This window comes from Juglans microcarpa x Juglans regia, chromosome 6S (assembly GCF_004785595.1).
Source record: "Juglans microcarpa x Juglans regia isolate MS1-56 chromosome 6S, Jm3101_v1.0, whole genome shotgun sequence".
NCBI classification, from domain to species: domain Eukaryota; kingdom Viridiplantae; phylum Streptophyta; class Magnoliopsida; order Fagales; family Juglandaceae; genus Juglans; species Juglans microcarpa x Juglans regia.
Window position 1 is genome coordinate 21038884 of NC_054605.1, and position 27835 is coordinate 21066718.

At 37.4% G+C, this 27835-nt stretch overlaps 5 protein-coding genes and 1 long non-coding RNA gene across 6 annotated transcripts; 5 read left to right on the forward strand and 1 right to left on the reverse strand.

The window, feature by feature from the left end:
• The first annotated feature begins 645 nt into the window (after window positions 1-645).
• LOC121237460 (methanol O-anthraniloyltransferase-like) lies at window positions 646-2883 on the forward strand. The gene is made up of 3 exons (XM_041134195.1): window positions 646-1034; window positions 1167-1656; window positions 1789-2883. Exons 2-3 carry the CDS (start codon window positions 1195-1197, stop codon window positions 2713-2715), a joined length of 1389 nt encoding a protein of 462 aa, XP_040990129.1. The 5' UTR covers window positions 646-1034; window positions 1167-1194; the 3' UTR covers window positions 2716-2883.
• A 3422-nt stretch (window positions 2884-6305) lies between these two features.
• LOC121237459 (kinesin-like protein KIN-14N) lies at window positions 6306-12452 on the forward strand. The gene is made up of 17 exons (XM_041134194.1): window positions 6306-6589; window positions 6742-6966; window positions 7102-7246; window positions 7324-7433; window positions 7525-7644; window positions 7770-7952; window positions 8542-8751; window positions 8860-8934; window positions 9068-9214; window positions 9287-9425; window positions 9549-9658; window positions 10091-10252; window positions 10342-10547; window positions 10872-10953; window positions 11104-11208; window positions 11425-11529; window positions 12009-12452. Exons 2-17 carry the CDS (start codon window positions 6775-6777, stop codon window positions 12186-12188), a joined length of 2271 nt encoding a protein of 756 aa, XP_040990128.1. The 5' UTR covers window positions 6306-6589; window positions 6742-6774; the 3' UTR covers window positions 12189-12452.
• A 1504-nt stretch (window positions 12453-13956) lies between these two features.
• LOC121237462 (transcription factor ILR3-like) lies at window positions 13957-16582 on the forward strand. The gene is made up of 5 exons (XM_041134197.1): window positions 13957-14343; window positions 15112-15174; window positions 15601-15678; window positions 15756-15918; window positions 16110-16582. Exons 1-5 carry the CDS (start codon window positions 14204-14206, stop codon window positions 16374-16376), a joined length of 711 nt encoding a protein of 236 aa, XP_040990131.1. The 5' UTR covers window positions 13957-14203; the 3' UTR covers window positions 16377-16582.
• Window positions 16583-17364: 782 nt separating this feature from the next.
• Window positions 17365-19674, forward strand: LOC121237463. The gene is made up of 3 exons (XR_005934922.1): window positions 17365-18742; window positions 19110-19382; window positions 19533-19674. It is a non-coding gene; the product is annotated as an uncharacterized LOC121237463 (long non-coding RNA).
• On the reverse strand, window positions 18953-21884 carry LOC121237461 (probable galacturonosyltransferase 12). The gene is made up of 6 exons (XM_041134196.1): window positions 21400-21884; window positions 20835-20890; window positions 20583-20738; window positions 19867-20457; window positions 19476-19778; window positions 18953-19372 (listed from the first exon to the last, which is right to left on the reverse strand). The coding sequence occupies exons 1-6, from the start codon at window positions 21611-21613 to the stop codon at window positions 19085-19087; spliced, it is 1608 nt and encodes a 535-aa protein (XP_040990130.1). The 5' UTR covers window positions 21614-21884; the 3' UTR covers window positions 18953-19084.
• A 1886-nt stretch (window positions 21885-23770) lies between these two features.
• Window positions 23771-26746, forward strand: LOC121236701 (disease resistance protein At4g27190). Its single transcript, XM_041133131.1, has one exon. The coding sequence runs from the start codon at window positions 23771-23773 to the stop codon at window positions 26744-26746; it is 2976 nt and encodes a 991-aa protein (XP_040989065.1).
• The last annotated feature ends 1089 nt before the right edge of the window (window positions 26747-27835 follow it).

Below are 27835 nucleotides of genomic sequence, written 5' to 3' on the forward strand. Positions count from 1 at the left end.
TCACACATTAATAATAATCGATATGATCATCAATGAGTAATATTATACACCACACTCTTATTCTATTTTCATCATACTAATTAAGATGTTGCATATTTATCATCATTAAATGATAAAGAAGCATGCAATAAATGATCATTCAATGGTGATAAATATGTCACATCATACGTAGTGAGATGATGGTATGGTGTATAGAATTTTTCATAGAAATAATATTTGCAAGTTATATAATGTGTATTATTTTTTGAAAAAAAGTGAGTAAATACAAGACATGAAAAAACTAATTTTTTAACAATGAATCCACTTTTTTTAAAAAAAGTGTGTGCGTCATTTACACAATTCATAACTAAATTTAGCATTAATTACCCATGATACACATGTATATTTAGCTATAATATACCCACGGATTAATATTAATAGTGATGCAATTTGGCTGGTGATCAATGCAATTTGGCTCTGCTTAAACTATGTGACTACGGTTTTGATGGTACGCTCTTCATCGCATGTACGCAATACTAGGTATGTTATATCGTCCAATAGAATCCGAGTCAATTCAGTATTGTGGATTGACTTAACAGGCACGAGTTGTCTTTATAACAAGCCTACGTGAATCATGCGAGAAAAAAGATCTTCTCGTAGGTTTGTAATGAAAGACGCGGCCCTCATTGCTCTAGCTTACCATACTTACACATCACACACGTGAAAAATGTTGGACACGACCTTTACATGCATGTTCTTGAACGAGGATGAAAGGTCTCACTTCTCCGGCTGGAATATGTTGGGCCACCCCCTTTCTGATATTAATGTAAAACCTCGGTGGTGAAGCAGATAGCTAGAAGCTTGGCAATAATGACCGGGAAGTGGTCCCGTCGGTCCCGAGCTTGGCAATAGTCTTTGTGGTCATCATTCCACAGGAAGGACGCTTATAAATCATGGCAAGCCTATCATGATTTGTGTGTATCAAGGGAAGAAGCAATAAGTCTAGTTTCTGTTGCGCCTGTTAATATTTTATTCATACATTTGAAAAGATCGAGGTGGATTTAATTATTTATATTTTGAAGAATTTATATCTAAATATAATACCGTTCCAAATCAAGCGTACTGCATATCCATAATGTTTCTTCCGCTTGTGTTCTTATATTTTATATTTTGTGTTTGTTTTACAGCTTGTTGGAAGTGGCTAGCACGAGTATTATGGCACCAACTCATTCCTCTGTAGTGTTCTCAGTGAGGCGTCGGGAGCCAGTGTTAGTTGTGCCTTCGGAGCCAACACCTAATGAATTAAAGCAACTCTCAGACATAGATGATCAGGCAGGCCTCCGTTTTCAGCTTCCTTTCATAATGTTTTACTCCAATTACAATCCATCGATATTGATGGTACAAAAAAAAGACGACCCCGCGAAGGTGATTAGAGAAGCTCTGGCTAAAGCGCTGGTGTATTACTACCCTTTTGCTGGTAGACTTAAAGAAGGACACAACCGGAAACTTATGGTGGATTGCACTGGAGAAGGGATCTTGTTCGTTGAAGGTGACGCCGACGTCACACTCGCGCAGCTCGGTGACACAATTCGACCACCATGTCCGTATATTGAAGAGTTTTTGCATGATGTGCCTGGATCCAACGCTATCCTCGGATGTCCTTTGCTACTCATTCAGGTGTATATATATAAGTAGTTTTGTATAAGTTTTATACTTTAAATCAATAGTTTGATTGCTGTTCATAGATTAAAGTCTTTGATATTGCAAAAAGTCTTGGTTGCCTAAATTGTCCTAAAAAACATGATGCAGGTGACCCGTTTAAGATGTGGGGGGTTCGTCTTTGCAGTCCGACTAAACCACACCATCAGTGATTCTCTTGGGTTGGTCCAGCTCCTAAGAGCCGTTGCAGAGATGACAAGTGGTGCATGTGCACCATCGCAGCAACCCATGTGGCAAAGAGAGATCTTTAATGCTCGAGATCCACCACGGGTGACATGCATACATCATGAATACGAGGAGGGAGATAAGACCATAGACAACAACAGCACAACACCGACGTTGCAGGAGGAGAACGGCATTAATATGGTCCACAAGTCTTTCTTTTTTGGCCCCAAAGAGATGGGATCATTACGGAAGCATCTTCCACCACGCCTTTGGGCAAGCTCATCCACCTTCGAGATACTCAGCGCCTGCTTATGGAGATGCCGTACGATTGCCCTTGCTTTCGACCCGAATGAGGATGTTCGTCTATCCTGCATGATCAATGCGCGTGGTAAACAAGGGCTGCAAGTGCAAGTGCCTAATGGGTATTACGGCAACGCATTTGCCTTCCCAACTGCACTCACCAAGGCTGAATTACTGTGCAATAATCCATTAGGATATGCACTAGAGTTGGTGAAAAAGACGAAGTCCGAAATGAGTGAGGAGTACATAAGATCAGTGGCAGGTCTAATGGTGACGAAAGGTCGTCCTCGTTATATAACAGCTGGAAACTATCTTGTTGCTGATACAACACGCGTTGGGTTTGAAGGAATTGATTTCGGGTGGGGAAAACCAGTCTACGGGGGTCCTAGCGGCGCCATACCATATGTTAGCTTCTATGCAAGGTTCAAAAACAGCAAAGGTGAGGACGGGGTTGTGGTACCAATATGGTTGCCGCCGCCTGCAATGGAGAGGTTTCAGCAAGAGTTGTTGAAGATAACTCGGGAGCCAAGAATAATTACTTCAATGCTCTAAAGAATCAGCTGTACGAGTTGCGGAAACACTAAGCCAAATATAGAAATTTGCTTTTGGGGACAGAACTTTCGATGGGGGGACAGAACTTTCGATGGCTATCATCTGGGAGGACATCCTGCATGCACGTTTAATTTCTGGGAAAGAGGAAGAAATATATATTGTCTTTGATACACCTCTTCATATATATTATACTTTTTTGCACCTCAAAGTTTGCGACTTAAGTATGAAAAGCAGATCATAAGCGCATGCATGCACATCTAATGGAAGTATATTAATTCAGATCGATATATCTATATATATATATTGATAGAAAATAAACTCCATTTCATCCATGAATGAAGTTATAATTGTGATTAGTCAATACAGAGAAAAATTCCGAATACAAGCCAAACTACACATATGTTGTATGCCTCTCCGTACACAAATTTCTTTGCGACGGACATTGTCTTAACTTCTAGAAACTCTCATAAGAGAATATCAATCTCTGTATAAAACATAGATAAAAAACCAACCCTCACCTCCAAAAGAGGGAAGGGTATCCAAATCTGTATCCAATCCCCCATCCTCCAGAGGAGGAGGAGGAGATAGCTACCCCATCTTCCAAAAGAGGAGGGGTTTCATACTATGGACATAAGTTCAATAACCTATTTCTTTTCTTAATTAACACAAATAGATAGACAAAATTATAAACACTAAGATAACACTGCAAAAAGGAAAAAACACAGCACAAAGAGGCTGCAGGAGCGTGTGCAGGACACGCGCCAGTTGAAGAAGAAACCGGGTAGACGATCGTGGAGGAGCCAAAGGCGCTGGATCTAGTGACGCCGTGGGTGGCACCAAAAAAACCAACACGGAGGCACGTGGCGGCCACGCAAGCGCGAACTTCAATTGGCGCGTGAAGGATACATGCCGCTCCTTTGGACGCCATGTTTGGTGGGCTGATAGATCGGTAGCCTCTGAATCCCCTTGTGGGGCGCGTGGCGTCCTCCGACCACCGAAAAGGCTTCGAACGACACTCCTCCCTTATTTGGCATGTAAAAAGAATAAAAATAATAATAATAGAAAACAGATAAAAGGACTAGACTGAGAGGAAGGAGAAGGAATGAGGGAGGGGTGAAAGAGCTAAAGCTTCCACCCCCTGATCGGTTTTTTCTAGTGAGTTTTCTAGAGAGAGTTCTCAGATATATATATATATATACATATATATATATTCACGTCCCTTTATTTGTCCAAATTACTGATTATTAACAACAATACTTTGCTAAATAATTATGCTGAATTAAGTACTGAGTGTGAATTTTTTTTTTAATTTTCTTCGGACGACCATCGGCATTTGACAAGCAGATTCATAATTTCTTATATTTACGACCCGTTTGGATAGTAAAAGTGTTTCAGTTTCATCTTATCTCATCTCATCTCATCATTACAACTTTTTCAAATTTTAAAATAATAATAGTATTAAAAAATAATATTCTAACAATATTTTATTCAATTTTCAACTTTCATTTAAAACAATCTCATCTCATCTCATCATTACAACTTTCTTAAATTTTCATACAAAATAAAATAAATAATTCAACTTTTTCAAATCTCAAAACAAAAATAATATTAAAAAATATATTCTAATAATATTTTATTTAACTTTTTAACTTTAATCTTAACTCATTTCATCTGATCTCATCTTAACTTTTTAACTTTAAAAAATGATCGCGGGACGTGTGTTGTTTAAGCAAAACTCAAATTTTTTATTTTTTAGATTTTTTTTAATATCTTTAATTTTTTCTTTCTAAAAAATTATCAATACATTAATAGTCATTTTCTTAATCAGTAAGTAAAAAAAAAATAAAAAAATTAAATATATGAGCGGTCAAAATAAGAAAGTAAAATGAAAGAGCAAAGTAGCATTATTCTATAATTAATAATACAAATCACGACTCATGTACATCTTCCTTACATTTTATTCATTGAGTTGAATGTGATCAGTACTACACAAGGCAGTAAATTGATCAACAAGGCCAAACTTTGACTGAATTTTTGTCGCCGATGTTACATTCTGTTTGAGCAGTTTTCTGATCATTTGCTTTCAGAAAGGCAAGCCATGAACATCAGGATCAATGACAGGAAGAGTTGCGGTCTTTATTCTCTTTGGTTAAAAATGCTTCTCATGTGTTACTTAAGCTGGAAAGTGATTGCATGTATTGCACAAATGAAAGTATATATCTTTCTAGTACGTACTACAAGTTTAGCATCATGTATACGTACGTCGGAGATTAGAGAGATCAGGGCCGGGAAAGTCAATTTGAGCTGTGCATGGGTGAAGAAGCAGCTTCCAGACAGGATTAGAGAAAAAAGACAGCAAGATTGCTGCCGAGTACCAATAATTGAATTGAAATACCATCAACTATATTTTACAATCTCATGAGATGGATGGATATTTTTACTCTTTCTGAGCATGCCACTTCACCAATACAGATAGGTCAATTTTTTATTTTATTTTTTATTTTTTTTGTGGGAAAATAGAAAGGTGTAAACTCTTAATATATTATATATTTTCTTGCTAGAGTACTGATTGGAGAATAATATTGAATGTTGCTTGAAAAGTCCTAGTTTGATACTAAGAATCCTTCAATATCTCATTATTATTCATTATTTTATTATTATTTTTTACATATTATTCACTATTATTTAATATTTTTTCATTATTTTTTCACTACTATTTACAGAATATCTGAGAATACCTCACTATCCAAATACATAGCTAGCTAGCTAGCTTATGAGATATTTGACCTCTCAACATGGTTAATGTTTTATTGATAAAACATGTTTCTATCAAATTATCAATTCTATAAGCTCTTGTAATAAAATAATTAAGTATTTTATTTTATTTTTATCTAATTATCATTGGTTGAGACATTTTCATCTCATTAAACTATTCTATTACCGACACAATTTCTAATTGGTTGACATGTAGAAGAAAAGGGATATTAATTTAATGCAGTTTGGTTAGAGGTCGTTACTCGTTAGAGCTCGGGTCGTGGTCGATACAATTTGCCTCCTTCAATGATAATCATATACGTGCAAAGAAAAATGCATAGTTTTCCTTATCACCACAAAAGATACTTGCATTAAAGTTTTTGGTCATGTGAAACGTTAAGTTGATTGTTTACCAATTTTTTGAACGTGGCATTAATTAGGATATTATTGGTTCTTAATTTCAAGATATTAGTATATTTTAAATTTTATTTCCAAAATTTAAGACTAATTAAGGATAAAGTAAATGCATAACACTGTTTATATGTATTACTATTGAGAACAATCATTTTGTACACATGATGTGTCATCATCTAAATTACACATCTCTTAGATCTAAAATAAAAAAAATTAAAAATTAAAAATAATGATATAATGAATGTAAAATATGTATTGCTACAGTAACTTCTATCCGTGTGAAACATCCGAGCCTGTCTCTCGTCGCGTGGTACCCTGATCTAGTTTTCGAAACAAATAAAAAAATCCAACGTCATTGAAATGAAATCTAACCATCGATACCAAAGAACCCAATAGAATCTCAAATCTTCCCGTGAGAAAGATTACAGCTTGTGTTTGTAGTTTTTTTTTTTTTTTTTCCCTTTTAATTAATAGCAGTATAAAAAATTGGTCAAGTATCTGTTTAGTTTGTTCTTTCTTAATCAGCCATCTTCCTGCTCGTTCAAGCAACGACTTTGATACACTGTTAGCTTTCATTGCAATCCATGGTGACATGGTCCCACTCTGAACCTCCCTCTCTGTTTTATAGCTTCAAAATGGCCACCACGAACCAGAACAAGCCTCCATTTCCCTAAAACAACCTCACAACCACAAGCCTTCTTTAAATGTAAGCTTTCATTTACTCTCGTATGTTCCATACTCCTCCCAACTACAAAACCTGGGTTTCAAGTTTAATCCATTTTTCATTAATGGGCTGTCTTCTTCTAGGTTAGATTTTTCATTCTTAAAATTTTCAATTTGTGTTTTTTTTTCCTTTAGTTTGTTAAGAAGAAGTGCATTGGTGATGAGAAAATGGTTGGGACGGCAAACAATGGGAGGAGCAGGCAAGCGTTTTCTGTCGTAAATGAAGGACAAGATCTCGGCCCTAATAGTGCTCCCACGAGCAATGCGGGCTCGGAGTGCGGATGGATTGAGTTTACCAGAGAGGATGTTGAAGTACTGCTGAATGAGAAACCAAAAAGGAAAGACAAATTCAATCTTAAGGTTAGTGAGTTTGTTAGTATTTTGAGGTTGTTAAGTTGATTCCCCCCTCCCGGTTTCAAGCGGTAGTTGGTTTATTTGAATAAGAATTGGATTTTGAACCTTTTATTAAATTTGAATTTTTATAATTGTTGATAGGAAAAATTTGATATCATGGTGGAGTACATTAGAAGGCTCAAACTATGCATCAAATGGTTCCAAGAGCTTGAGGGAAACTACTTAATTGAGCAGGAGAAGCTGCTGAATGCGTTGGAATCAGCCAAGCAAAAATGCAATGAAATGGGTACGACTGATTTCTTTTGTTTCATCAAGTTCTTCTTTAACATGCTTAGTGATGTGAACATCTTTGTTTCATTCTAGAGGTGCTAATGAAAAACAAGGAAGAAGAGCTGAATTCAATTATTATGGAGCTAAGAAAGAATTACGCTTCTTTACAAGAGAAATTTATGAAGGAAGATTTGGATAAGTTGGTAAGGACAGGCAATAGAGTATAGTCATGAAGTTATTGTTTGAATGATTTTTGTTTGTGAATTACTCAATGCTTTCTAATGTCAAAATCAGGCTGCAATGGAATCTCTCGCAAGAGAGAAAGAGGCTAGACTTAGTATTGAGAGAACACAGGCTTCTCTATCAGAAGAACTTGCCAGAGCTCAACAAGAGCTTTTAAGTTCTAATCAGAAGGTAAACCAGAAAATGTTACTCCAATTCATGGGCCTTGTCCTACATTGCTCTTATTCTTCCTTTTTAGTAATTTTATATTAAACTCTCTCACAGATGTTCGGATCTGCTTTTGCTGAATTCTGCAGATATCTTCACTTAATGATATGTATAAGCGATTACAGGATTACAACACAAGCTTACAGCAGTACAACGGTAAACTTCACACGGACCTTTCTACAGCTGAGGATGAGCTAAAGCGTGTAGAGAAAGAGAAGGCTACTATAGTTGAAAACCTCAGTATGTTAAGGGGTCAACTTACTTTATCAAGAGTGAGTTTCTCTTTTCCTGTGGACCATTTCCCATTGCGACATATCACTTATGCCAAGTACCTCATAAGATTGTCAAAGAAGGCAGGGTGACAATTGTGTAATCAAGGAAATGGTGCATTCTTTTAGTGGGGGGAAAAACACTAATGTAACAATACTGATACAGGGTATGTGTTCAAATTTCAATGACCTCATAGACAACTAGGCTCCTATTTTAAGTCCCAAAAGTTCAAGCTATTAGGAAGTTGGCCAACAAAGCACATATCAAGATCATGAATATGTGAACAATAACTGTGATTTTATAAAAGCTTGCTCTAGGAAAATATTTGGATATTACCAGTGCTATGTTCTGATTGAAGTTGTTTATAAATACAACAAATATCTAGAGGAACTTTTTCCTGGAAACTATTGAGATTTTTTTTTTATACATAAAGGTTTTTACCATGAAACATTAAATGTAAAATAAATGAGCAAGTAACCTCAAAAATTTTGGGTTGAAGATTGGCATTTTTATTTCCTTTTTATTTCTATCTTTATTTTTTACAGTTGCTTTTAAAATTTCAGTTCTATAAATTCAATTTGATGTTATTAGGCTTCTCAAGATGAGGCTATAAAGCAAAAAGATGCTTTAGTGAATGAAGTTGCTCGTCTTCGGGCGGAGCTAAACCAAGTGAGAGATGATCATGACCGCTTGCTATCACAAGTGCTCATTTTAACAACTGATGTGATGAAATATAAAGAGTCTACAGAAAAATATAGTGCTGAGGTGGACATCCTGACAACAAAAGCAAATCAACTAGAGGTTGATTTTCCTGTTTCAGTATTGTTAATTGCTTTTATTGTTTTCTTAAAATCTTATGGCTTTACTCTTAAAATGAGAAGCTTGTGAAATGTCGGGTTTCTTTTATAGTTAACCTTTTCGTCACAAAATACCCAAATAGTGGTGCTGAAGAACCAGTTAGCAACTGCAGAGGAGAAATTGCAGGTAATGACATAGAGTCATGGCATTTTGTCATTGTAGGTATATATATGGTCCTTTTGTTCGTGCAATTTAAGGCATGAACCATTAGGTCCTGTTGATAGATCTATAATTATGATCAAATTTCCTCTCTTTATAGGTTTCTAATTCATCTGCATTGGAGACAAAAACTGAATTTGAAGGGCAAAAGCAGCTTATAAACGAATTACAAAAGCGCCTGGCAGATGCAGATTCGAAACTTGTGGAAGGAGAGACACTTCGTAAAAAGTTACATAATACGATATTGGTAATGTTCTTTTCCCACAATCTTTATATTAGCAGCAAATATGTACTAGTCACTAAACTACTAATGCTATAGGAGCTAAAAGGCAACATTCGAGTATTCTGCAGAGTACGACCTATTTTGCCTGACGATGGTATTACCACAGAAGTAAAGGTTATCACTTATCCCTCGTCAATAGAGGCTCTTGGACGGGGAATTGATGTGGTGCAAAATGGTACATTAATCTTGAAGAAAAAATATTGGTCTATTAGTTTGTTTTCTGCCCAATATTGGTTACTAGAAGTATTCAAAAGTGTGTTAAAAATTAAGTACTCTTCTAAGTTTATATTGTAATCAGGGCAAAAGCATTCCTTCACATTTGACAAAGTTTTTATGCCTGATGCAACGCAAGACGATGTTTTCACAGAAATCTCACAGCTTACACAAAGTGCTCTTGATGGTTATAAGGTGATCTATTAAATTCCAAATCTTGTTTTCTGTTGAAGCAATTTATGTACTTGTAACAAAAATAGTACATGTAGCATTTATTTAATCAATTATTCATCTTTTCAACATCAAGCTTGATAATCAATTATGGAAAAGCATTAAGGTTCTCCATAATGTGTGCGTTGTTTGTGTTTGTGCATGTATGACTAGACTTTTGCGAACTAACAAGGTCATTTTGTGAACTAACAAGATCACTAAAACTCTTTTGAAATCATAATAATTCTATTACGCTTACAGAATTTTACTTATAAAGTAAATAAGTGGGTCTTGTAATTGAAGCTTTTCCAAACAGGCACATCTCTTTAAATTCCAGTTGACTTTGCTAGTATCATATGCGCTAGATATAATTTTCATCATACTTGCTTAAGAAATGGTGGTGCTTTACTGTTTCAGGTTTGCATTTTCGCCTATGGTCAAACAGGTTCTGGTAAAACTTATACTATGATGGGTAGGCCAGGATATCCTGAGCAACAAGGTTTGATACCACGTTCGCTAGAACAAATCTTTCAAACTAGGCAATCTCTTCAGCCTCAAGGTTGGCGATATGAAATGCAGGTGATTAAGAATGGATTTCCATTGGCTTAATAAATGAATGAATTCTCTCATATCATCATTGAAAATTTGACTCTAAAAAACATCTGCAGGTATCGATGTTAGAAATATATAATGAAACAGTTCATGATTTGTTATCAACAAATCAATCACCTTCAACAGAAAATGGCGTTTCTGCAAAGCAATATTCAATTAAACATGATGCAAATGGAAACACGCACGTCTCTGATCTTACAATTGTGGATGTCCGCAGTGCTAAAGATGTCGCATTTCTTCTGGATCAGGCTGCAGAGAGCAGGTATAATTCAAATATTGTTTTTTAAGCTTGATTTCAGTTTTGCCTTTTTTTCCACTTAAGAATTTTATTTTGTTTTATGAAGAGTTTTAACACTTTACTTGTAATGTTTTGTTTAATGTTCCGTTTTGAATGTTTCTTTTGTCCCGTATATAACAAATACTTATTATATGTGATTCAAATTGACATGGAAAATGTTGTTTAAAGTATAAATGTAAATTACAATGTAATATTCCTGTTTCTTTTTTTCCTAACAATTTTTCCCAAAGTTCCCTATACTTCGAGTAAAGGTATGTTGTCTTAAATAAAATACTTGTATCCTTTTAGGTCTGTAGGCAAGACCCAGATGAATGAGCAATCATCGAGAAGTCATTTTGTTTTCACCCTACGAATATTTGGAGTAAACGAGGTACAAACATTTACTTGCTTCTTGTAACCTCTGCTAACATGTACGCTCAGGAAAGGGGGAAAAACTCCAATAGTATGTCTCATACCTCCCTTCTGTTTCTCAGATTTTGTATTGCAACTTATTGTTCTTAATTTCCGCTTGATGTACTAGAGCACTGAACAACAAATACAAGGAGTTCTGAATCTTATTGATCTTGCTGGGAGTGAGCGTCTTTCTAAGAGTGGATCAAATGGGGACCGATTGAAAGAAACTCAAGTATTACACTCAAACTACTATTTTTTATTGATAGTTATTATGGTCAAACTAGTTCTGATTTCTCTTTCTTTGAAATTTAGTGGAAGCTACTGCAACTAAAATAAAAGTACTCGACTGTAATAGTGTTGAGTGCTGACAAACTCACACCATCCATTTCCAACGGGATTTGATTATGTAGTTTTGTAATCAAAAGTTACTTTTATGCAATTGGAACAGGCAAATAATAAAAGCTTGTCATCCCTAAGTGATGTTATATATGCATTGGCAAAGAAGGAGGACCACATACCCTTTAGGAGCTCAAAGCTTACACATCTTCTTCAGGTAATTTATTTAAAGAGTAATGAAGTTGATTTAATTTCAATTATTAAGGTCATCTTTAATCTCCTACCTTCACTATAGATGTCCTGGAATGTCTCTCTTCATGTGATAGAAGCGATTCAGGGACCGTCCTTGAAATGGTGAAGACAAAATAAAGAAGCATTTGCAATTTAGTGCTGCCCCTATTGGCAACATTATTTGCTTTATTTACTTCATTTGTTTCAAGACATGGCAACATATTTGTTTTTTATAGCACAATTAGTCATTGAATGGGAAATCAATAGTTGGATTTTGCAGTACAAAAGATTACAAAAACATATGTTATCACTTTGAACAATGAATTTCAACCTTCGTTTAAACAAGTATGTCAGGGAAAAGGCAAATTAACAAACTATGGTTCTTCAACATTAATTTCTTGGTATTTTCAGCATAGATATGATCAATCAAGATGTTCTAATCTTTTATAATCACTGGTGAACCAGCCTTGTTTAGGTGGGCAATCAAAGACGCTGATGTTTGTAAACATCTCTCCTGACCCTGCCTCAGTGAGCGAGTCACTTTGCTCACTCCGTTTTGCAGCCCGGGTAAATGCTTGTGAGATTGGGATTCCTCGTCGCCAAACCAACACGCGGCCTTCAGATCCACGCTTAAGCTATGGCTGAACTTTTGATAGATTAACGATCCTTTCTCTTTTCAAGACAAGGAAGTTTTCTGTATCATCATTACCCATATCAAAATACAAAAGGAATGGTCCTAATGTAGTTTAATATTTTGTATAGGAATGGATAAGTTTGTATCAGTTCAAGAAAATGCATTTCTGATGATCAGATTTCTAATTGTGCTGCTGATTTGGGATGATATGCCCTCTAGTTAATAGCTCAAATGAATCCCAAAGCACTGCAATGTAATGTTGAATTATAAGCGCATATAGAGTTGTACTAGTGGCTTCTTTATTGCTTCAACATAAAAATCTGAGTGCGAAACCAAAATAAGAGCTTGGAAACATGCACACTTTTGACAGTTTACTCATTCATCTACAAAAGGTCATTTATTTGAAGGAACCTGACTGTTTAAATATGCCAGTTATAAATGATTAATTAGAGAGCATTGTGCAATTTAAGGTCTCGTTTGTTTTCAGGAAACATCTCATCTCATCTTACTTCATCATTACAACTTTTTTAAATCTCCACACAAAAAAAATAAATAATTCAACTTTTTTAAATCTCAAAATAAAAATAATATTAAAAAATATATTCTAATAATATTTTATTTAACTTTTTAACTTTAATCTTATCTCATTTCATTTCATCTCTGAAAACAAACGAATCTGTTCATCAGTACTCCCCAATCTACTTCATCTAGGTGACGCCTGGGTTCTCAACCTAACTCAGACTGAACGCTTGGCTTCTGCGACCTAGGCGGCACTACCTGGGCTAGTCAACAGCCATCCTTGGTGTGGTCTTTTTTTTTTTTTTTTTAATAAATAATTTTTAATTTTTTATGATATGTGGCATGCAATGCTATTAGAGTTCTAACAAAAATCAAATGTAAATTTGACTTAGTTTTAATTGAAAAAAATCGTCAATTCAAAAATCAAAATAATAAAATTAAAAAATCCTGATGAGGAAAAAAAAAATAAGCATGTAAAATTTATAAACGGATTAGTCGATTAGCTACTTAACCCATATTTTATTAATAACATAATACAAATAATTAATTTTTGTTAAAAATACAATATGAATAAGATAGGTGGTGATACCATGTAAAATTATCATATATTAAAAAGGTTAAATCGATAAGAAAATCAAAATTTAATTATCTGTAATATGTTTTTAACCCTCCCCCTTAGCCAAACGCATTGTGATTTCACAATTTTCAATACAAAAGAACGATATATATTTTTATCTGTTAATTAAGATTTTCTCAACTTATCGCCCAAATTTAAAGGCTTCAAGTAGAAAAAATTAGACGCTTAAACTAAAATTTAATGCTTCTTAAAATATTTGTACGAGTAATATTAAATGCTTAAAATCTACTTTATATGTCTTATCTTTTCTTTATTACAAAGAAGAGTGCTACAGTAGCACAGTCATAAACTGATAAAAGGGTTACGCAAAAATAATCTCAACTGATATGATTTTATGTGATTTATAAAATTTATTTTATAATAAATATAATTTTATAATTTGATAAATTATATTAAGTTACATCAAGATTATTTTTATATAATATTTTTATGCGTAGAGTATTTTTCTATTGTAAAATGTCAAATTCGTGTAACTTTGAGGGATTTTTTTCTTGGTTGAGACTTGAGAGTGTGGGCTTTGGAGGAAAAAACAGAGACGAGGCAATACTGCTTACCAAGGTTGAAGCCCAAACCCAAGAAAATCCGTTTACTCGGTTAACGATGACGAGTCCCAACACCATCAGCATCAACATCAGCCACCAATCAACCCCCACTCATTTGCCCGCACCTTGACCTCACTCAGATTCTCTGTTTCCGAGAGAAAAAGTATTATACTGAGACTTCCGTTCTCTTTCCTATATTTTTTCTGTGTCCCCAAACGCCCGAGCCCTCACCTACCTCCACCCACACTCCCATCCTGACAGTTTTCCAGGATAACCGAGTCTACGCCGGGAAACCTGAATTTTCCGGCGAACCCAACCAACAACCAAGATGGTCTCTCCTGAAAACACCAACTGGCTCTTCGATTACGACTTGATCGAAGATATTCCTGTTGCCGATGGGAATTTCCCTGCTTCCAACACGGGATTCTCCTGGCCCGCGCAGGCCTTGAATGGTTCTTCTAATGCTAGGTACTAAATTCTTTACCTCTCGCAATTAGGGTTTTTGACTTCGTTTGATTGTACAATTTAGGGCTTTTCTACAAAAAAATTTCTTTAATTGGGTTTTGCTCCCTAGCTTTGTATTGTGTTTAATTTGGTTCTTGCGGCTTGGTTATTGTTTTGAAACTTTTTGATTCAAAGTTCATGGGTGATGAGGCAATTGTAATCTGTATCCTTTTGTGGGTTTTCTTTTTCTTTCTCTTTTGTAATTGTATCCTTTAGTTTTGGTTTTGTTATTTGATATGATTGAGAATTTGATAATTGTGTTGGAAAAGTATCCTTTTTGGGCTTATAAATGTCTGCTCGTGCTTGAGTCTTTTTGGCTTCGGATAATCGGCACTCGGCAGGTTGAAAGAAGTTTTGTAATTGTATATAGGCTTGACCATTTTATTTAAATGCATTATTGATTCAAGTGGTTGCTGGTTTTGGGACAAGATACATATCCTCCGACACAATATACTATTTTTGGGATATCATTTTTATGTATATGTAGATCGATGTTGCTTTGTTGAACTTTATTTTCTTTTCTGTGCGATTTTTTTTTTTTTGACCTTTTGCTGTACGAATGTTATGTAAACAAAACTCTGACTTATCCATTGTTTGAATTACTCTATTTTATGTATAATTTTTTTACTTGCAACTTGAGCCTGTATTGTTATAATTGCTTTCTGGGTTTGCACCTGTGTGGTTGCTGACTTACTTTTGTTTATTTTTTGATGAAATGATCTGTATGTCTAGTGTGGAAATTGATGTCTCATTGGGGGATTCAGATGGCGTCAAGGACTCTGGCCTAAAGAAGAGGTACACAAACAATTTCTTCTTTTCTATTTCAGATTGAAAGGAACAAGATTCTTTGCTATTCGAAAAACTGTGTTCACCACTTCTTGGTAAGGGCAATGTAGTTTTTACCCTCACGCCTTTATATTATCAGAAAATTTTGAGCAAAGATTTTGCCTGTAGATGATTTTTGGTGATTAATATTCACCAATAGATGCTCATTTAGCTCGGGTACTAAAATGTCCTTGAAATTGAGCATAACGATATCCAAATTCCTGAGCTAGTATAATAATAGGTCCAAACTTGATTTTCCAAAAGTGCAATACATAAATCAAATTTAGATTTAGGGATTTATAATTTTCATAAAAGTAGAATGCACTATGCAGTCCATGAGTTTGCTATGGGGTCCTACATTTTTATCTAGATCTATGTCTCTTGTATCTCCTGCAGGGGTAGATCTGAGTCATGCTGTGCATCTAGTTCCAAAGCTTCCCGGGAGAAGCTGCGGAGGGATAGGCTGAATGACAGGTATTCTCTTGTTTCATTTTCCTCTCTCTCTCTCTCTCTCTCTCTCTCTCTCATGCTTTTATCTGTATCATAATCAGGTTTGTGGAACTGGGCTCTATTCTGGAGCCTGGAAGGCCTCCAAAAACAGACAAGGCTGCTATTTTAATTGATGCAGCCCGAATGGTGACTCAGTTAAGGGGTGAAGCCCAGAAGTTGAAGGACTCAAATTCAAGTCTCCAGGAGAAGATTAAAGAGTTGAAGGTGAATTTGTGATTATTTGAAAATTTCGAGGAGTTTGAGTACTTCTGTAAGGTTTATATGCTGTATGATTTATTCCATTCCACATTACCTTTTGCATCCTTGAAAGTGCTGGTATGTTCAACAGATGGAGAAGGAAACATATGGGATTTTATAAGGCCAGTTAAATTAAACTGCTTCCATACCTTGTATAGGTTGAGAAGAACGAGCTTCGCGATGAGAAGCAGAGGCTGAAGGTGGAGAAAGAAAAGTTGGAGCAGCAACTAAAAGCCATGAATGCACAGCCTAGCTTCTTGCCAGCCCCTCCAGCAATCCCTGCCGGATTTGCTTCTCAGGGCCAGGCCCCTGGCAACAAGTTGGTGCCTTTTATTGGTTACCCAGGAGTGGCAATGTGGCAGTTCATGCCACCTGCTGCAGTGGATACCTCACAGGATCATGTACTCCGCCCACCTGTCGCTTAAGTTGGTAGTCATGATGATTTGGGTTCGAAGGACGAACCAGTGTATTCATTTTGCCATTGTTATTGCCTGTAATAGTTTTTGCTGAAGTCTGCTAAGTTGCAACTGGATTTGGTGGGTAACTTCATTTGGTGTCCAAGGTACTTTTATGAATTGATGCGGATTTTCACATGTAAATGTTAATAAGTTTGTCTGGCAACTTTTGATTCTGTTTTGACTACTTTTGATAGAGGCTTCATGATTAGTGCGCCTTTTGAGTTTTCCGTAGGCTCCACAACTTGAAGTGGATTTTGGCTCCACTGTAAGAGCGAAGGGTACATATTACTCCTTCGAAAAGAAACTTTTTTTTTTTTTTTTCTTCTTCTTTTCACTTCTGAGCATTAGCATTGGATTGACTATCTTATAAGCTACATTTTGCCTAATATCACACTTTTTGCCTTTTACCTATCTCCCTAAAAACACAATCTCACATTGGATTATCCATAGAAATTTCATATAATAATAAAATATTATTTCCTTTTAAATTATTTCTTATGTTTGTAAAAAAAAATTCATATTTTGCAGATCCATCTCCCAACACACTTTCCCCTTCCTTTTGATCACTCGCTATCTCTGAAATCCCATCTCCAAATAGGCCTTCTGCTAGCTCGTGGTAGACTACTAGGGCAGCCGGTAAAATCTACCCATTCATAGTGGACCTCAGCCGGACATTTGCAGCGAGGTTGAATTTATTTTGGTAATGGGTGATGAATTGGGGGAAACTAGGGAACATTGCAAGAGAGAAAAAATTGAAAAAGTTCCGCACTTTAGGTTTTACAAGAACATGGAGAAAATCCACGAAGAGGAGGGGATTCACCCAGATGTGTTCATGGGAGATGTATTATACTACGGAGATAACCATTATACAGTGGTGCAAAATAAAGCACAAACCAAGAAAGTCGAGAGATGCTGTTGAAGGAACTGAAGCAGTGCCAATGTGCCTAGATGGAGGAGTTGCGTCGGTGATGGAGACACAATCACAAGAAAAAGTACCAAGAACGAGCTATGAAGAACAAATGTGGAGAATAAATTTTGGGACTCGGAGAAGAAATTTCGAGAGAGCTGTGAACATATTGGCAGAAGGAAGAAATTTCGAGAGGGGAGAGACGTTACCTTTTGGGGCAGAGAAGAAAGAGAAAATAAGATAACTAGGCACAGTTCACTCCAAATATGTTGATGAACTGTAGCTAAAAGCTCGTATGACTTTGTGGTGGCTAACTCAATGCAGCTGAAAATTACCTCACATTCGCTTAATTATACATTTGCAGTGCTTAATTAGCATAGTTGGCCAAGCTTGGGACGACAGAATTTTGAGTTCTCCGTTGTTTCGCAAGCCATCAGGCCTTTTTACTCGGTTGGAAGCTCAAACAAAATAGCTTCCAATCTTCTCAAGCTTCATGAATGAATGATCTAAAAAGGTGTTCTTTCGCCGCAAGCGACTCTTTAGCATAATTATTTTATCCACTCCACGGAATCCGCATTTCATTCTCACAATCCCTCCTCTTCCACCGACACCGTTCCCATTCCGATGTTTCCTATTATGCTTCAATTCTGCCACACGAATCTGGATTCTGTACCCATAGGGTCCTCCCTATCCTCTTCCACCCACCCAGCCACACTCCAGCCAAAGTCTGCCTTTCACCCTTCTTGGAAAAGACCCTCAACAATCCCAACTTGTCGGCAAACAAATCGCTATCCCAACTGGCTCCAATCATTTCAGGACTTACCCATTAAAGGAAAAGGCTCTCCTTTTAAGGTGGTGCTGCTATGGCCGAACGATATCTTAACAGAAGCTGCTTGGAGCATTCGGAACTCAGTCAGGTACCAAACTGAACATACGCACATTTCCTCGGTCACCAAAGGTGATATAAGATATTTGAATCCTGGTGATATAGCAGTCTTTTTGGCGCCAGAGGCTTCACCATTGTCGGTCTAAAAGTCGTTACTGACAGTTGGTATCCAAAGCATGTGGCTTTTTTCAATTCGAAAGGTGTGTTTGAGGAGGAGGGCAATTTCGGTGACCTGGATTGCGTTGTTGGGTCATTTGAAGTGATACATTCATTCAAGGGGTTGGAGGTTGGTGGGATGCTTTGAGTGGGAGGAAGAGGTGATATCCAAATACGTGAGAGATGGGGGTTGTGGCTTGTGAGATATGGACGGTTCTTGTTGAAGAAGAGGATGGAGAATCGAAAGTGATCTCAAGATTCGAGACACGGCCATTGATCGCCAAAGTTGAGAGTGTTCTGTATAATTTGATGGCAATCGAATTGGCCCATCACGAAATCTGCAAGGTTCTCGAGGGATTTGGTGTCAAATGTAAGTGGGAAAAAGTAAGTTAAAACAACTCTGGTTTGATTTTGGATTTTAAGATTTATTTGGTTATGATTCGAGCTCTTTCAGAAGCTTCTTGTTGAGTTGCCTGAACGAATTCTATTTTTGAACTCTCTACTGACACCTGATATCTGTGCTATACTTAAACTCCAACTGGTTGTATGAAAAAGACTTTTTTTTAAAAAAGAGAGAAGAAAACGTGTGTCTGATGGTGTTATCATGGCTCATTCAGTTCTCTAGGCCTTGAATTTGCAAAGAACTGACTCATTTTCTTCTTCATATACAAATGGATATTGTTTTTATCAAGATGGTCAGCACATTCTTCTTCTCAAAAATCTAGACTAAGAAGATGCCCTTATATGACAGCTCTTGATGAATTTTTCAGTGAAGTTCACATACTTAGCCCACAATGGCCTGAGTTGAGGGAATGCTATCTCTAGCCATGGCTTCGCTCTTCCGTTAAAATGGATGACACCAGCACTCTCAGCATCAGCAAGGCTCGTATTTTCCTGGTAACCAAGCCCCAGCATGTGCCAAAAGGGATCGATGATATGGACGTGACCATGGAAAGCTATTAGTCCAGGGGGTAATGTCCCGAGTTGCCACAAGCTCAGGTCCGACTTCAAGTTCTGCATACAGGTAAAAACAGAATAAAATGGGGGATCCTTAAACATTATTTGTCTTGTTCTTCTTTAAACCAAGGCAGTGTATGATGGAGTCATGGAGATATACCTGTTCAAGCCAGTAATGATATGCAAGGCTAATGTTTGTCTTCCTCCATGCCTCTAGATCAAAGATGTTCATGCCATAAGCCCATGCACATTCATTGGGATTGAAACTGTTCGATATCAGAGGATGGGAGAAGTTCAAATAGCTCCTGAACCGCTTCGACATGACAAACTTGTCTTCTCCCCTGCATGTTTCCACTGCTCCATTCACTTTTCCATTCATATCAACATCCCATAGTGGCGAAAGATCTGTTTGGATCACAATGTCGTCGTCCAGAAAAACCACCTTGTTTAGGCTTGGGAACAACTGCAAAGGAAATCAAAGAACCTTTAGCAGAGCAAGACAAGCGATGTTGCTTTCTTAAACAATTTGTTAAATCTACTAAGTTGATTACCTCTGGTAGATGTATTCTAATGTGATTCATCATAGAGTTGTATTTAGGACTCAATGCTTGTAACTTTGCTGCAATGACTTGAGGCTTCTCAGTACTATTTGCCACAATGGCCGATGACCCACCTCTAAATTGCGATCTCACACGTTGATCCTTTTCCATTGCCTCCAAAACTGGCACTTTCCCCTTCGAGAACCAATCAAAATGGTGCAATGCCTTGACTTCAATAATTGCAGGGGATAACGGGTGCAATGAGAACCATGCCTGCATGGGAGAGTACGTCTTTCTATCCGTGATTATATGCAGGACAACCTTCTGGGGGTGCAATGAGTTGCGGACAAGTGACGTTGCAACAACAGAGGTGGCGAGCACATTGTCGGAGGCAAGGACAAAGTGGAAGTAAGAGGAGTCAGCGAGGGCAGGGACAAATTCAGCAGAAGGGAGCTGGAGGCGGGCAGCAGCATTGGTGGAGTGCTCGTTGGCTAGCTTTAGCGCAAGGCAGTGGAGCTGTTTGGGTATGCTACTTGATGCTACATGACGGTACAAGTATTCTTGAATTTTAGCTGTCCGGGTTCTTTGTTCAAGAAGGGTAATCTGATTATTTTAAATATTCTTAGTTGAGACCATAGTTGATCAGGAGTTTTGTAAACATAGCAATTATTGTGGAACTCAATAAAATTAAAGTAGTGCAAAGGGGATGGAAATAATGAAGGTCATACCATCTCTCTAAGCTTGACAGCAAAGGTCTTGGCGTCTGATTTGGTTTTCTTAATCTCAGCCATGAAGTCTTCCAAAGTCTGAGGAACATCAGATCTTCCTTTCAATTCATCTTTGCCAATGGGCTCTTCTAGTATTCGGTATATCACTTCTGGGACCTTTCACACACCAAAATTGTTTAGCACGAGGATATAAAAAAAAGACATAACTATTGAACAATTTTAAACCAAAAGTAAGAGTCCAGAGATTATTACATTCGAGTCGAGCCTTCTTCCAAAAATACTTGGTCTTAATCTTTTTCCCAGGCAACCTATATCATTAACATATAAGTCAGTAACTATAATAATTGAACACAACATTTTAATTAATTAATAAGCACCAAAAGAGACATGACATCAATTTTATTATTATTATTATTGTTTTTATTACTATCATCTTCCTCACTTTAGGACTCGTTACTATTTTTTTTCCTGTATGGTTACTCATGTACCCATCAATCATATCAGTAAACAACTAATAGCTGGGTATTTTCCAATAATTACGTACCAAAATCAGAATTTCACAGTGAATGTTTCCAATTCTACAGTAAAAATGCATCGGGCGGCAAAAATCAGCAGGCTCAACAGTATTGGATATGGATTTTTCCTTTCAGTTTTTCAACTTTAGTACGTAGATATTACTGAATTGACAATTAATTTATGGACAATCATTATATCCATAATGGTTACGTAGATGATTCAGGCTTTATTCCCATTAGGGTGTTTGTGTGTCATGCATGAAAGAGGGAGGGAGAATGAAAGAGAATGGCTTAGAATGTACCTATGGAAGAGCACTTGCTTTGATCTCCATCAATGGTGTCCACTGCTGTAAATACGAACGCAAATCGGAGAATAAACGTAAAGAACAAAAGCGAATAGAACAGCACTCGATATGAAACCCGCCTTGATCCAACCTTCACTTTGATAAACTCTTTAAAACCTTTCCCCGGAAACACTGATATGTGCCTCAAACTCGGTGATATGTAGAGCTGCATTTTGATATACACACGTACGTACAGTACTACCAGAACTCACGTAAAGTTTCTAATTCGTAAGGCGAGTGCTGGCTTATTATTTCATTCGGCAATCACCCAAAGCTAGAAAGAATAACTGAGTTGAGAACCCTCCCCCCTTCCCTTGTGGTGGACACTGGTTATGCGGTAAAAGTAAGGATTTGATCATTGTGTTTAAGGTAGCTATCTCAATCTGTTACCTAAACTTGCTTAGCATTTGGGCTAGAGAGACGTCAAGGTTCTGGGGACTCAATATTATTACGTTAGAGGCGAGCAGGGGGTTGTTAAAGAGAAAGAGACAAGCGACTGAAAGAAGAGGCTGTCTTTGTTTTTGTTGGGTTTATTGTACTTTGGCTTGAGCTTAAAGGAGAAAAGTTGAGGAAAAATGAGAAAGGAACTAAAACTTATATATATATATATATATATATATATATATATATATATATATATATATATATATATAATATGAGATTGGGATCTTTTGGTCTTTGCCTCCACATGAAGTTTTCGAGGCATTCAACAGAGTTTGAACTTTGACAGAACAGGGCTTCTACATGGAAAATGACTCTCTCTCCCTCCCTGGAGTGAGTTGGGAGTAAAAGTACAGGAACCTCTATATATTTCTATTTCTCTAACAAATAAATGAAGAGAAATTCAAGGAGGCTTTTGTTTATTTGTACATTTGTTGATCGTATGACTAAACTTGTCGTTAACAAAAGACTAATTTCTCAAGTTAGCGTTAATTAATGTTGCTTTAGTGCACATAAAACAAAGAATTAAAAAAGTTATGGTTATTTTTAATTTTCATTTTAGCATGAAAATGCGGTGGTTTTAGCAAGTTGTGATCCAAGAAATTAGTGATTTATTTGCTTTTATGGCACCTGTAGAGATAAGAACAAGAGTCATGAGCCACTGCCACATGTGATGGAAAATAAATTGAGCCAACATCTATGATTTTAACATGGGTGGTTCAGCTGAACATAGACGATAAATCAGGTGGGTTTTTGATAGGTGCTTCCAACCTTTTTATCCCAATCTGACCTGTTTTAAGTTTTTCCCTATTGATTTCCTTGTGACCAATATTGCAACTCGGCCTGAAGTAAAAGTTAGGCTTTAGTCAATTGGGTCAGGCAAAGCATCCAAACCTGATTCAAATTAGACCAGATTTTAGATTTGGTGTTGGCAAAGTTGGAGCTAAGTAGATTGAACCCAATTCAGATCCAAATGTTTTAGAAAATAATTAAATTATTAAAACTCACTACTATTCACAAATCATCTCAACTCATCTCATTATTCAAACGGACTCTAAAGGCCTCGTACCCGAATTGTTGTGCTCTTTGAATCATTATAATCATATCCCTACAAAACGCATAATTTCTCACAAACTGAACCACACCTCTTCTTCTTTTAGTAGGAAGAGCAGTACCATTTTTTTTTCTTTGCTTTTACGAATAAAAAAAATCTAACTTTACATCAAAATTAGAAGAATGATATTCGTAAACATATGTATCATTATCTTTTTTTTCATTCTAATGTGGTATCAAATTATCAAAAAGTTTATGAATTACATTTTTGTTCAATTTAAAGTGTGATTTATGGTTAAATTGCGGCAAACATTTAAATCTTGTGGAGGCGGAGAGATCAGCAAAATGTTCATCCCTTCAAAATCAGAATCCAGATCCACCATACTTCCAAGGGAATTTTCCAAAAACGATCCACCTTGTTGAGAGAACATTGATCAAATTCATGTTGTTAAACTTTGCTGCGGGACCCAAATATGTTCCCAAAGCAGTTAAATATATGATAACACATGAGATTTCTTAGTATACGAGTTGCCGTTCTTGTAGTCTTCTCCAGAGAGAATATGTTAAAACTTAGTTGTGGGATCCAAATATGTTCCCAAAGCAGTTAAATAGGAAACTTCTTAATATACGAGCTGCCGTTCTTGTAGTCTTCTCCAGAGAGAATATGCCAAAGTAATAACTGACGAGGTAAGAATTTATTCTCATCGTATGATGTTATGAAAAAAGTCTCCAGAAAGGTTTTCATAAATGTTTTTCATGATATCATTTCCCCGAGGCTGGGAAAACTTGTGATTTTCTGTAGTTATTTGGGCTGAGAATTTCTTAAGCTTCTAGCATGGAAGTGGTGGCTTCGATTGTTGCCGAAGCAGTGGTAGCAATTGGCCGGCTTTTCTCTGGTTCTATCTATTCTATGATCGTGGACACTGTCAAATACCAATCAAACCTTGATGCTCTGGACAAGGAGATGAAACCACTTATGGCTCTCAGAGATGATGTAAAAAATGAAACCGAATTAGCTGAGATTGAAGGAAAAGTGCCAAGGACTCGAGTCATAGAGTGGCTTAAGGAGGTTGATGAGCTTCTGCTTAAAGTCGATCAGATTCAAGCAGTAAAGCTTTCTCGACTTCCCTTAAATTGCAGTAAGGGGTATAGAATAAGCAGGGAAGCGGCAGAAAACCTCAGAGAGATACAAAGGCTTCTAAAAGCTGGAAGTTTCCACACTGGTAGTGTGTCTGTCAGTTATTCAGCACCCAGTGCAGTAGAGCATATTCCAGGACATTCAATTCAAGATCAAACAACAGCATCAACAACTTTATCCCAAACTATGACGCTATTGTCTGACCCTACAGTATTAAGGATTGGTATTTGGGGAATGGGAGGTGTAGGCAAGACTACTCTGATAAGAAACTTGAACAATAAGCTCAAAGGTACTTCTTCAATCCTGCCTTTCAGCATTGTCATCTGGGCTACTGTTTCCAAGAATTTTGACATGAAAAAAGTCCAAATACAAATAGCCGAGAGATTGAACTTGAAAGCAAAGAAGGAAGAAAGTACGGAGAGATTGTCTATTCTACTTTATGAAAGACTTGAGAAGGAGAAAAATTTTCTGCTGATTCTAGATGACATTTGGGCGAAAATTGATTTGCATAGGTTGGGCATCCCGGAGCCTGGGGTTGAAAAGGGTTCTAAGATCATATTAACAACTCGATCTCTAGATATCTGTAGGTACATGATGACTGATGTTGAAGTTAAAGTGAATGGTTTAAATGATGAAGAAGCTTGGCAATTATTCAGTCGATATACGGGGAGTGTGGTTAGTTCAGAACATGTTAGACCCTTCGCAGAAGCAATTGCTAGAGAATGCTGTGGATTGCCATTGGCTATAACCATCGTGGGAGCTGCTATGAGAGGAAAGACAATGGTGCGGCTGTGGGAGGATGCCTTAAATGAGTTGCAAAGATCAAGGCCTAATATAGGAGGCGTTGAGGATGAGGTCTATAAGCCTTTGAAGTGGAGTTACGACTCACTACAAGGTAAAAGAATAAAAAGTTGTTTCCTGTATTGTTCTTTGTTTCCCGAGGACTTCGCTATTGGAAAAAGTGAACTAGTAAAGTGCTGGCTGGCGGAAGGTTTGCTAGATGAACAAGAGAACTACGAGGCTTCACTCAATAGAGGAATTGCCATGATTGAAAGTCTGAAAGACTCTTGTTTGTTGGAAGAGGGTATCCGTGAGTGCACTGTGAAGATGCATGACATAGTTCGTGATGTTGCCATATGGATTGCATCCTCATCTGAGGATGAGTGTAAATCCCTTGTCCGTTCAGGTATGGGCTTGACTGAGATTTCAGCCGTTGAGTTATTAAATTCTCTAAGAAGAGTTTCTTTCATGAATAACAAGATAAAAATGCTACCTGATCGTGTGATACAATGCTCAGAGGCCACGACTTTGCTACTGCAAGGTAATAGTCACCTTGACGGAATTCCAGAGAGATTCCTGCAAGGATTTGGAGCACTCAGAGTCCTGAATCTGAGTAGGACAAACATCCATTCATTGCCTCTTTCTTTGCTTCAACTTGATGACCTTCGTGCTCTCCTTTTAAAGGACTGCCTCTATCTTGAAGAACTACCCTCGCTGGAGAGGCTTAGTAGACTTGAAGTGCTAGATCTCTCTGCCACTCCTATCAAAGAATTGCCAAGAGGGATGGAAAACTTGAGCAACTTAAGGCAACTGATCTTATCCCGCACTCGACACCTAAAAACCATTCAAACTGGAATTATATCAAGGTTGTCTTGTTTAGAGTACCTGGATATGACACACAGTGGTTACCAGTTGAGGGTGAAGAGGGAAGTAGAAGAGAAACAGACATCTTTTGAAGAGCTCCTATGCCTTGAGAGGCTACTTGTCTTATTCATCCATTTGGAGAGGATCCCATGTCTGAGCTCTGAACCTCTTTCCTCGGTATATAGATTAACCAGATTCCAGTTTTTAATTGGTCCACATGCGCACCACTTGAAAGGTAGGCATGCACATGACAAAAGAACAGTAACTGTAAGGGCTCTTGATCTTTCTGCAGAACCGATTTGGTGCTTGTTGAGTATTGCCAGCTCTCTACTCTTGAATCATTGTTGGGGACTGAATGAGATGCTAGAAAACTTGGTCATTAACAGCGTTGGCAGCTTCGCTGGTTTAAAATCTCTTACCATCAGACGATCTGATTGCAGTTTTCGGCCAGGAAGAGGATGTGCGGGTACGACTCTCTGTGACCTCCTACCAAATTTGGAGGAACTTCATCTCGAATACCTGTCATGCATAGAAAGCATTTCAGAACTAGTTTCCCACCTGGGGCTGAGATTTCTGAGACTAAAATCAATAGTAGTGGCCAATTGTCCTAAACTGAAGAATCTTCTCTCATGTGGTTTCTTCATTCATGACCTGCCAAACCTAGATGTAATCAAGGTGAGCTTCTGTGACGAGTTAGACGAACTCTTTAATTGTCTTCCTTTGCAGAATATGGATCTATGTCCTGTTGTTCCAAATCTACGGGTACTGAAATTGAAGGACGTTCCCAAATTAAGGGCTGTTTGCAGAGACGAAGAGACATGGCCATGTCTAGAGCAGGTAGATGTGATCGATTGCAGTCTTCTCAGGAAGTTGCCTCTTACAAACCGAAATGCAGAAAACATGAAGAAAATAAGAGGAGAATCACAATGGTGGAACGCATTGGAGTGGGATGCTGACATAACCAAATCAAACCTGCAGCCTTATTTTCATCCAGCCGAGGCCTCTAGGAGCCGTAAGGAGTGGGAGTGAATTGGAACATCAATGTTAACCAGCGACCCTTCACTATCTCAGCGCCCCTCTTTGCTCAATCCCATTTCTTTCTCTGCCTCACCCAGCCTCCTTTCTCCCCAAGACAGTGGAATGTCAATGCAGGTTAAAGGAACAATGTTTTTCCTCCTCTCTCTCTCTCTCTCTCTCTCTCTCTCTCTATATATATATATATATATTCAGAGGGCATGTTCCTGGATTTGGAGCATCATATTCACCTGTCATTTCCTTTGCCAAATACATGTAACAGCTTTAGAAACTTTATAGAGAGGTCCTGATTGCATTTAACAAGACGATCTCCAGTAAAGACAGTGGGTCGACCATGTATTTGTACGTGAATAATACAACCGACGCATTACCAGAAAGAGATACTGAATAAACACGCTTTCCATTAACGTCAACGTCAAACCCTAAAATGGATCCAAATTCACCATGCTTGAAGAGAATTTCCCGAAAAGATCATCAAATTCACCTTAGATAACTCCCAAAACAGGACGCATAGGCCTCACCGCCTCCCCTCCAATAGAGTTGTAATAGAATAATTTTTTTTTTTCCTAAGCAAGCAAGTTTTCATTAGATAAGGAAAAGATGATACATGTGGAGGGGGTGAAATTCCTCAACAAACGCCCCAGTACAATAACCACATTGCGAATGTGGAGGGAAAAAAGAAAAAAAAAAAAAAAAAGGTTTTGGGACCAATTTCTTGGTCTCCACCCATGCCCTACAAAGAGGGCACCATCTTAAAAGACAGTTTTTAACAATTTGCATAGCCATGCAAACTGTGGCACCACTGTTGAAGGTGGTGGAAGTTGTGGGTGCACTGCAGTTTGTTGTCTTGGGATATTTCTTAGAGAGATCAGTATTCCCTTTTTCAAGATCATCTGTTAGGAAAAGCGATAACATAGTAGAAAGCACGATATCGGATGAACTGATCTGCGGCAGAGCATCTGCCTTCCCACGCACCTGTGGTGGTGCATGGAGACCACTCGCCGATGGTTAGGAGGTGAGGTGGGGCAGATCTAAAAGATCTTGAGGTGGGGGATCTGCTGGTGCGACGCATGTAGCTGGCGG